The sequence below is a fragment of the Gossypium hirsutum genome, chromosome D03, assembly GCF_007990345.1.
Source record: "Gossypium hirsutum isolate 1008001.06 chromosome D03, Gossypium_hirsutum_v2.1, whole genome shotgun sequence".
Classification (NCBI taxonomy): domain Eukaryota; kingdom Viridiplantae; phylum Streptophyta; class Magnoliopsida; order Malvales; family Malvaceae; genus Gossypium; species Gossypium hirsutum.
The window spans coordinates 37148093-37158663 of NC_053439.1; the positions used below are offsets into that span (position 1 = coordinate 37148093).

General features: G+C 31.7%; 1 protein-coding gene across 1 annotated transcript; it reads left to right on the top strand.

Annotated features, from left to right (window-relative positions):
* The first annotated feature begins 951 nt into the window (after positions 1–951).
* On the top strand, positions 952–5029 carry LOC107950102 (hydroxyproline O-galactosyltransferase GALT6). The gene is made up of 7 exons (XM_016884851.2): positions 952–2193; positions 3233–3465; positions 3547–3837; positions 3927–4055; positions 4139–4312; positions 4409–4516; positions 4643–5029. Exons 1-7 carry the CDS (start codon positions 1308–1310, stop codon positions 4850–4852), a joined length of 2031 nt encoding a protein of 676 aa, XP_016740340.1. The 5' UTR covers positions 952–1307; the 3' UTR covers positions 4853–5029.
* Positions 5030–10571: the final 5542 nt, after the last annotated feature.

The window sequence follows — 10571 nt, forward strand, 5'->3', positions numbered from 1 at the left end:
CCAAACCCCAATTGCCCAAAGTATCAAACCAAACAAGTCAAACCCTAGCGCTACAGTGCCGCGCCTAGGGTATTCAAACCCTCGACCTTCTGGCGCCGCCACCTACCACCGCCGTTCATCACGTCCCATCTGCCCCCTACTCTCTGCCTCTGTAGTCCGTCTTCAAGTACCTACAAACAAGCAAGGAAGTGACAACAACAATAGTAGAAAAATAGTAACACAATCGGCTATAAAAGTCGAGAATTTTAGATATCGTGTCTTAACTTACGGGATGTGATTCTTTATCTCGAATAACGCAAAAACATGCTTCTCTCTTTAAATTTTCATTTTAATACAAGAATCGTATTTTTAATTCTTTCAAGTTTTCAATTTTCGACATAAGACATTTGCTAATCAACTAGGTACTAATTTTTGGGCGTTACGAGGGTGCTAATCCTTCCTCGTACGTAATCGATTCTTGAACCTGTCTTTTGAATTTCGTAGACCAAAATTGTTGTTTTAATAAAATCAAATCGTTTATTAAAAATAACTATTTTTTAAGGTGATTCGATCACACCTCAAAAAGGATTGGTAACGACTTCCATTTTCATTTTCAAAATCTAAGTCGATCCCGTTTTCATCAAAAAAATGGTGTCAACAAATCTTAATAAATTGTATGTGTTCTTTAAATTTGTAATATTTTACTATACCTCTTTATGAGTCTAACTTTACTTGTGGAGTAAAACTCTATTAATAGTGTACGAAAGAAAAATAGAATATGTTTTACCTTTTACTAAATAATTTAATTTAAGGTTTTCAAAATCCATCGATTCATTTAAATAAACTATTAAAAGATGATAAAAATGGAAAATAGAGAAATTTGATTAAACGAAATCAATTGATGAGTCAACCGGCGAATTCCTTTCGTTGAACCCATATTGGGACGGATTCCGATCTCATCATATTTGTTGAATTGAGAAGAAAACTGAACACGTGGGGGGAGTTAAACAGTTGATGGACACCTAAGATTGAGTGCCGGAAATTAAAAGCTGAAACATGGCGGCCTTTCCAACGAAGAATCCCATTTTCCGTGTCTTTATCATTCTAAATTAAATAAATTAACAGCGGTTTATCAAATTTACTTTGTTTTTATATTTTTGTTGTGATAGAATCTATATCATAGCTTTTAAGTACCCTTTCACACATTTATAACCCCAAACTCTTTCACCCTCTTTGAAGACTACTATAAATTTTCTCTTCCATTTTCTGTGTCTCTGTCTCTCGATTTCATCGGTTGTCCTTTTTGGGTTGCGGGAGGGGATAAGGAAATGAAGAAATCGAAATTATTGAAGCTAGATAGATTAGACAGATTCGATATGTTCATTTCCTTAGCAAAGCAACGATCGGTTCAGATTCTGTTCATCGTTGGTTTTCTGTACTTAGTTTTGGTTACCGTCGAGATCCCATTTGTGTTCCGGACTAGGTTAAATACTTTGTCTCAGGAACCATTAACTCGGGTTCCTAAACTCGCTAGCGAGGTTGAATTTCAATACAAAGAGGCACCGAGTCGTCCCTTGAATTGGGTTTCCGAGAACGCGCCCACCCCAACTCAGTTTCAACATCAGAAGCAACTAAAACCCCAGTCTACGATCCTTTCTCGTTTGTCTTTTGATGCCGAATCCTTTGACCCGACTGCGAAAGACGGGTCGTTGGAGCTCCATAAGTCAGCAAAAGTTGCTTGGGAAGTTGGGAGAAAGCTGTGGGAAGAACTCGAATCAGGGGAAGTCAAAATTGGCTCTATAAATAAACCCAAAAAACCCAAGAATGAATCCGAACTATGTAGGCCTTCGGTTTCTTTATCGGAATCGGAGTTTTTGGCCCACGGCAAGGTCATGGTGCTTCCCTGCGGGCTTACTTTGGGGTCTCACATAACGGTGGTAGGGAAACCGAGAGCAGCCCATGCGGAGACAAATCCGAGGATTGCATTGCTAAAATCCGGGGAAGATTCTGTTATGGTTTCGCAGTTTATGATGGAATTGCAGGGGTTGAAGACGGTGGATGGGGAGGACCCACCGCGGATTCTTCATTTTAATCCCAGGTTGAAAGGGGATTGGAGTAGGAAGCCGGTGATCGAGCAGAACACTTGTTATAGGATGCAGTGGGGAACTGCCATGCGTTGTGAAGGGTGGAAATCCAAGGCTGACAATGAGACTGGTGAGTTTGGTTTTTCTATATATTTTTTTTTATTGAAGGCTATGTTGATGCACATGCTAATCAGAGGTGGATTATATTTGGTGATCAAAAGGTTGTTTTGTTGGATGTGCATTAGAACCTTCAAATCTTAATCTGTTGGTAATTTTTAGTTGACTTTTACCTTCTCTAAATTAAGAAATATTTGTGTTTTGTACTTGATTTCTTCTTAGCATCTTCTTGATCGGTGAAATATTTTGGTTTGGGATTAAGGCCTGTCTAATATGTTCGTATGTTAATTCTAGACGCTAGATTTAGGGTGTTTCTGAATACAAATTTTATTTTTCTTAGTGATTTTATTCATTAGCATGTGTGTGTGTATGGTATGGTATGGTATGTTTGATTTCTTTTAAGTTATTTCATATATTTGAAGGACTGTAAGCCCCAGCTATGTCCGAATACATGTCAGACACAGGTATTAGATATAGATACTTTAAAGAAAATAAAGAATTGGAGTAACATAAAGTTGCTATGCGGATCTGCAAAGGCTATTTCCTGCCATTTTGTTTTTGTTCTTTGGCTTTTCTTCCTTGTTTAAGAGATGAATGCTTGCTGGGGATATTTGAGCTTTGCCTTCTCTTGTGACTCGTGATTTTATGGTTAGCGTTTTGAGTTCTGTGGCATTTGCTTCTTCAAAATCTCCTTTTTAAATATGATGGATTGCAATTTTTCTTGTGTTTCGTCAAAACATTGGCTACTGATATATGTAGCTTGGAAGCAAATAGGAGAGATAGGTTGCCCCCAAAAACTTTAAAAAACCTATCAGATTTCCTTTGCGGTTTAATCATGTTGTTCTAGAGCTCTCTTTTGCCTAGACAAAGAGATAAAATAAGAAAGATCTCTCCTTTGGTAAACTCCCATAGGTTTCCCAATTATTTCTTCTTTCGTTGCAGTCCTTGTTCGCTGTCGGCAAAATTACAATATTGCTGTTTTGAATTGTCTGCAATGGGCTTCATTAATTTCATCACTGATTCTCATGCCCACAAAATTGTCTACTCTGCAGTTGATGGTCAGGTCAAGTGTGAGAAGTGGATACGAGATGATAATGACCGTTCAGTGGAGTCTAACGCAACATGGTGGTTGAAAAGGTTAATAGGTCGAACAAAAAAGGTGACTGTTGACTGGCCCTTCCCATTCACTGAGGGGAAGCTTTTTGTCTTGACACTTAGTGCTGGTTTGGAGGGATACCATGTTAGTGTTGATGGGAGGCATATTACTTCTTTTCCTTATCGGACTGTAAGTTGTATGACGTTGACTTAGTATTATTATCATGTTGCATCTTGCTTCGTTCTTGATATGATTTGATCTTGTTGACAGGGGTATACCCTTGAGGATGCCACCGGACTAATGTTGAATGGAGATGTTGATGTCCACTCTATTTTTGCGGCATCTTTGCCTACGTCACATCCTAGTTTTGCTCCTCAAAGGCATCTTGAGATGTCCAATAGATGGAAGGCTCCACCACTTCCTGAGCAACCTGTGGATTTGTTTATTGGTGTACTTTCTGCAGGCAATCATTTTGCTGAGCGAATGGCTGTAAGGAAGTCTTGGATGCAGCATAAACTTGTTAAATCTTCACATGTAGTTGCTCGTTTCTTTGTGGCAATGGTAAGTCGAGACTTATTCTACACTTACAAGTTCAATAGTTTCACACCTCAATTTCTGTTTTTAACCACCAACTCCTTATATTCGTACAGCATGCAAGAAAGGAAGTGAATGTAGAACTGAAGAGAGAAGCAGAATTTTTCTCAGATATCGTCATTGTGCCATATATGGACAACTACGACCTTGTCGTGTTAAAAACTGTTGCCATCTGTGAATATGGGGTGAGTAAAAACATTTCCAAGTTCGAAGAAATCAATATTTGAACATCTTCTTGAAGATTGTTTAAAGGGTTTGTTTGAAACAGGGACGTGTAGCAGCCGCCAAGTATATAATGAAGAGTGACGATGACACATTTGTGAGAGTAGATGCAGTAATTAACGAAGCAAAGAAAGTACATCCCGATCGAAGCTTCTATATTGGCAACATCAACTACGACCACCGGCCCCTACGTGCTGGTAAATGGGCAGTAACATATGAGGTATGCATTCATTTTCTTTAAGTACCTACATTCGACACATATTCGAAGGACACATACTCGAGTAATACAGTCTAAACCCTTTATTCATGTATACAGGAGTGGGCAGAGGAAGTTTATCCGCCATATGCAAATGGACCTGGATATATAATGTCATCTGACATAGCACACTTCATCGTCTCTGAATTTGAGAAACACAATTTAAGTGTAAGTTAACAGTGTCGTCTCTCATTTTTTGTTTTACAAGATCATGGTGCTGCTGGGATGTTTATAATGATATATGTGTGTATATATTGAAATAATAATAATAAATTAAAAATGAAAAATGGGCAGTTGTTCAAGATGGAAGATGTGAGTATGGGGATGTGGGTGGAGAAATTCAACAGCTCAAAGGCGGTGGATTATATACACAGTTTGAAGTTTTGCCAATTCGGATGCATAGAAGGTTATTATACAGCTCATTACCAGTCACCAAGACAAATGATGTGCATGTGGGACAAGTTGCAAAAGCAGACAAGGCCTCAATGTTGTAACATGAGATAGTTTTATATGTATATATATATATTATATAAATAAATATTTGGTTTTCCATTCTTGGTATCTCTCTCGGATTATATTGTAGGCAGATTTTGCAGCTATAGTCTTTTTTTCTTTGTAAATTTTTGGACATTTTGGGTTAGTTGTATTTAGGTTGTCTCAAATCAAATTTATTCTTTTCAAGTTTCTGTTTTTGTTCTTCTTAATTCAAATTCACTTTCGAATTTATCCAATAATCTCATTTTTAGGTACAAAAGAAATATATTTGTACATGTTCAATTCTTAACTCAATATATCCATATTCTATACACTCTTAATGTGTCTTTTAATTTTTATTTATTTATAAGGATATTGTGATTTATTTCATTCGCGTACAAAGAGATACGGAAAACAGTAGATAATATTACAAATTTACAAAATAAAACTAGTAATAAGGAAAATGTTTTTCACAAAGAGAGATTGGTGATAAAAGTAGATATGAAGATAGGTTAGTGAATGAGAAGTGAATAAAGAAAGATTTTCTAAACTAACTTCGATGTCTTCCTTAGGCTTCATTCATCTTTATTTATAAGAAAATTCTTGAACTCTATTTAATTTTCTTTGAATCCCGCACAGTTTTTCTACTATGGATGATATCTCATCATTGATTTGATGATTTATGACATGGTTGCTTCTACGTTGCTTCCTTTTTTGTCTGAACCTGTATGTTGTTTTCCCAAGTTGCTTCCTTTTTTGTCTAGACATGGATGTTGCTTTCCCATGTTGTTTCCTTGATATTTTTATTAGTTTCTTCCAATTGGCTTTTATCCTTCCTAAATATTATCTAGATTCATTTCTTCAATTTCATCTAGGTGTAATGAATCGATTGACAGTCTAGGTGAGTTTCAATTTTATTCTTGGTTTCTTCTATTATGTGTGATGGAAAATCATCAATCTCCATGCGAGCTATCTTTTTTAATAGTTCAACACATTCTTTATTTCTATCATCCTAAGTGTATCCGTCTCCAATATCATATGCCAATATTCTTCTTCCATTAGTCCAGAGACTATAAGTTTTTTGCTGAAGTAAATATTGGGCTTTGATCATTAAATCTATTCATGTTTGCATCTAATAATAACTGGGATTATTGTAACACTTGTCAATATTTTATTGTCAAGTGTTCTCTCCTCTTTAGTTGCTAAAAGGTTGGGATCTCCAATCATTTTTTTAATGATCCAAATTTGATATGACTGGTAAAATTTTTCTTTTTCAGCTATACCAATAAGACTGTTGATTTTAAGATGAAAATAATAATAAAAAACATCTTCATATACCATACGTAATAACATAGTTTTAATAAATGCAGAAAAATCTTTTAATAAATGGAAAGAAAAATTTTGAACTGTTATTTCTTTAAGAAAACTCATTCAATACTGTTTATATCAAATGGTTCATGGTCAATTCTAAACTTTATAATAAGTAATTTTTCATTTAAATAATTTGTGAAAACATAAGCTTGTAGAAAGTAATCTAAAAAGGCTTTTTGAAATTGAGCTTGTTGGTTGCAAATGGCTCCATTTATTTTTGTAAATATTTCTACGGGTAGAATATTCCTAACATTATTACATAAACGTAGCCTAAACATTTTTTTATAACCGAGTTATTTGTTCATTTATTAATAAAATACTGAAATATATCAAGAAGATTGTTTATCTCCTTAATATCTAAATAACTAATTTCTAGTTCTTCCCAATCTCGATATAAAATAGATTTTAATAATAAATCATGAGCTTCTTGTTCTTTAGTTGTTTTTTAAACTAAAAATTGTGAAAGCTTAGTAAGTGCTCTCCTAAAATTAGCTATTTGCTCAATAATATGGGTTTTTCATATTTCATTAATAAAATTATATAATTCTGATGTTAAGCCTGAATTATAAAAATATTTTATTTCTTGAATTTGTTGTGGTTTCAACAAATTTTCTGATGCACAAAACTTTTCTGCTCCTTTTATGATTTCAGCATAACTGACTTGATATGCTGAATTCGGATCTTGAGACCAAGGTAATTGACTTACCGGTTGTAGTGTAAATGATAATTGAGTTCCAACTGCTTGTCTTACTATTAGATATGGAATGTAATATCCTTGGTTAAGATAAAGAGATACTTGAGAAGGTATTGTCATAAATCCTTGATTAGGATTTATTGATTTGAAAGTGTTCCCTTTATTGGGCCTTTTATGAATAGTAGTCCATTCACCGGCTTTTTCTAGAGGTTGTTTACCTCTGTCCATTTGGCCTGCTAAGATAATCAACAATAATATTATCAGTTCCTTTTACATATAAAACTTTAAAATTAAATGTACATAATTCATTATACCATCTAATTCTTTTGGGTACAATTTCCAAACTTTTATTAGTGAGGAAATGTTTAATTGTCTGATTATCAGTTTTTATAATAAATTTTTCAGGTGTTAAATATATAAGAAAATTTTTTTTATTCCTTTCTTTATTGCTAATAATTCTTTTTCATATATGACATAATTAATTTCATTCGGTTTAAATTTTCCCGAACTATATCCACATATTAATTCTTCATTATTTATTGTTCTAGTTTTTAAAATACAACCCCAATGATTTTGTGAAGCGTCTGTTTCTAAAATTAATTTATCACCCTGTTTAGGTAAATAAATTTTTGAAATTTGATTAATTTCAGATTTTAGATTTTTTATGATTTCCGAGTCTGTTTTAGACCAGATAAAGGGGTTTTTTTTTAAATTTTTCATATAACCTACCTATTTTTTCAGATAAGTTAAGAAAGAAATTTCTTCCAAATTAATAATTCCTAAAATTTGTTGAAGCTACTTTTTATCTTCAATTTTTTCAGGAAATTCTTTTATTTTTACTATAATATGATCTTGTAGTTTAAGGCCATCTGCAGATAATTTTAATTCTAAGAATTCTATTTCTGTTTTTTCTAGCTCTATTTTCTTAGGACTTAGTATGATTCCATGTTTTATGAATTCTTGAGAAATGATATTTAAATATTTTCTATGTAATTCTAATGTGTCTGAAAATATCAAAATATCATCTATATAAACTACACAAAATTTATATTTATTAAATATAGAATCCATCCATATTTGAAGGATTTGTAGTGCATTACATAATCCAAATGACATTACTTTCCATTGGTAATGTCCATTAGGTGCATTAAAAGCTGTCAAAGGCTTGGACTCTTCTATTAGCATGATTTGCCAAAATCCTGATTTACAGTCAAATTTACTAAAATATTTTGTTTGTTTAGCTTTATTAATTAAAACATCCTTTTTTGGAATAAAATAATCATAAAAATAATATTTTGATTTAATATTTTATAATTAATAACTATTCTCGCTTTTCCTCTTTTTATTTCGGCATGATTTCTAACCATAAAGGCTGGACTAGAATGTGAACTATTATTTTTTTTCTATTAATCCTTTTTCTAATAATTCTTTAATTTGTATGTCAGATCCATCTATATCTTGTTTAGTATAGATCATTGGTTTAACTGTAATAATTTTATTGAGATTTTCTAATTTAATATCACAATATCTAGGGCTATTTTGTCATAATTTTAATGGTTCTTCACCAAAATTATTTTATAATATTTTAAACAATCAATGACTTGTTTCAAGTTGTTTAATTTGTTCTTTTCTTGGTGGTGTAAAGTTTTTATTAATTTTTTCTATCATTTCATCATAAAAGTCTTTTTCTTCTCCAATTATATTTCCTAATTTTATATCTTGTTGTTCATTCTTAGGAATTTCTGCTAACTAATGATTAGAACTACTTCCTATATTAAACATAAATATATATTATTCTTCTTTTGTATCAGAATCCGTTCTTCAGAATTTATTTCCTCTTTTAAACATATTTCTAAATCTTGTTCTTCAAGTGTTTTAATCATTTTTCTTGCACTGTTTCCTTTATTAGGACAATTTGGTGCTATATGACCTTCTTCATCACATATAAAACACTTCCATATTTGTTTTTTAGGTTTTTTAGAATTTTTTCTTCTAATAAATCTTTTCTTTTTATTATAACCAAAATTTTTCTTATTTCCTGGTTTCCATCTAACTAACTTATATCTTTTCTTTTTCTTTTTATGTTTTTAAAGTATTCGGATGTACTGATTTACATCCAAATTCTCATTCATTTTCTAGAATTTTTGTACAATGCTTATTACTTAATTTATGCTTAACTTGCTTAGAGGCCTTACTTTGTAAACAATGCATAGTTATTCTTTCTTTTGCAAAATTAATTCTATTTCCTATAGAATCTATACTTTTTATTCTACACCAGCTATTTTATTGTGCTTTTCTAAATAAGAATCGTACTTTTTTATACAAATCACATCCCATGGTTGTGGTAATTTATAAAAATATTGGTTTTCCATAAATTTATATTTATATTTTTTAGTTTTTGATATTCATGAAGAATTTTTTTAGAAAATTCTTCTAAGTATCTGATGTCACATAATTTAATTTTTGACAATACATAACTAGACAGACAATCCTGATCTTTTTTATCAGTATATCCATAAAATTTTGTTTTTAGAATAAAAGTTAACCCTTTTAATAAATCTTCGGGAATTCCAATCTGGTTGATTAACTGCCCTTTCTGTTCTTTTCCTTTTTCTGATTCTTCCCATCTTCTTAGGAATTGTAAACCATCTCCTTGAAATGTTCCAACAAAGTAGTTTAAAACATTTTCTTTTGACCATATGTTATTGTTATGTTATTGTTAACAACTATAGTCATAGATTGTGCCCAATCATCTATAGTTTTTTCATAGTCTGCTATAGGAATATTAGTTAGATCTAAATATATTCTTCCTTGGGCAACATTTCTTTTATTTAGATCATCTATTCTATGTGGGATTGGTTGAGTAGATGATTCTCCTAAATTTTTAGATTTTATTTCATTAGTAGCGGTATTTTCGATTTGATTACCAAAAATTTTAGTTGTAATTTCAACTTGTTCATAGTTTTTATGAAAAGATCTTAAATAATCATATTTTTGAAGATCTAGCTTAATTTTTTTTCCCACGAGGATTATAATCTGTTTGATCAATATCCATTGGTTCTAGTATTTCTATATTTTCTTCTTCATCTGTTGAAGTATTTTCTTCATCAGATTTGTAACTTGTAACATTTATGTCTTCTAATTTTGTAGAATTATCAGAATTATTAGAACTACTACTATTGTCTGTAGTGTCATAGTTTAACATATAATGATAATTAAATAATGTAAACAAATTTTTACGTTTTTCATAAAGTTGTTCTATTAGTTTTAGATATTCTATTCTTTCATTTTCATCAGATGTCTTAGTAAATTTATTCTTCCAAAGTTCTATAAGTTGTTTTTAGGATTGGAAATCATATTTTTGTTGATAAGTATATTTTCTTTTCTGTTTTTCAAACTTTTATGTCTTTTGTTTTTAGAAGACGATTCTTCAAAGGAAGTTTCTTCTTCTTCTGACAAAGTTAATATTATGTTACTATTTCGATAATATAAAGGTCCTAAATCTATTTCTTGTTCTATATTTTTATTAATAAGAACTTGTTCTAATTTATTATTAACTTCAGATAACACTACACCAAAATAGGCTCTTAGCGGCGTTTTTAGCGGCGGTTGGATAACAAACGCCGCTAAAGATCGATCATTAGTGGCGACTCATGGAAAACACCACTAAAAATAAGCATTAGC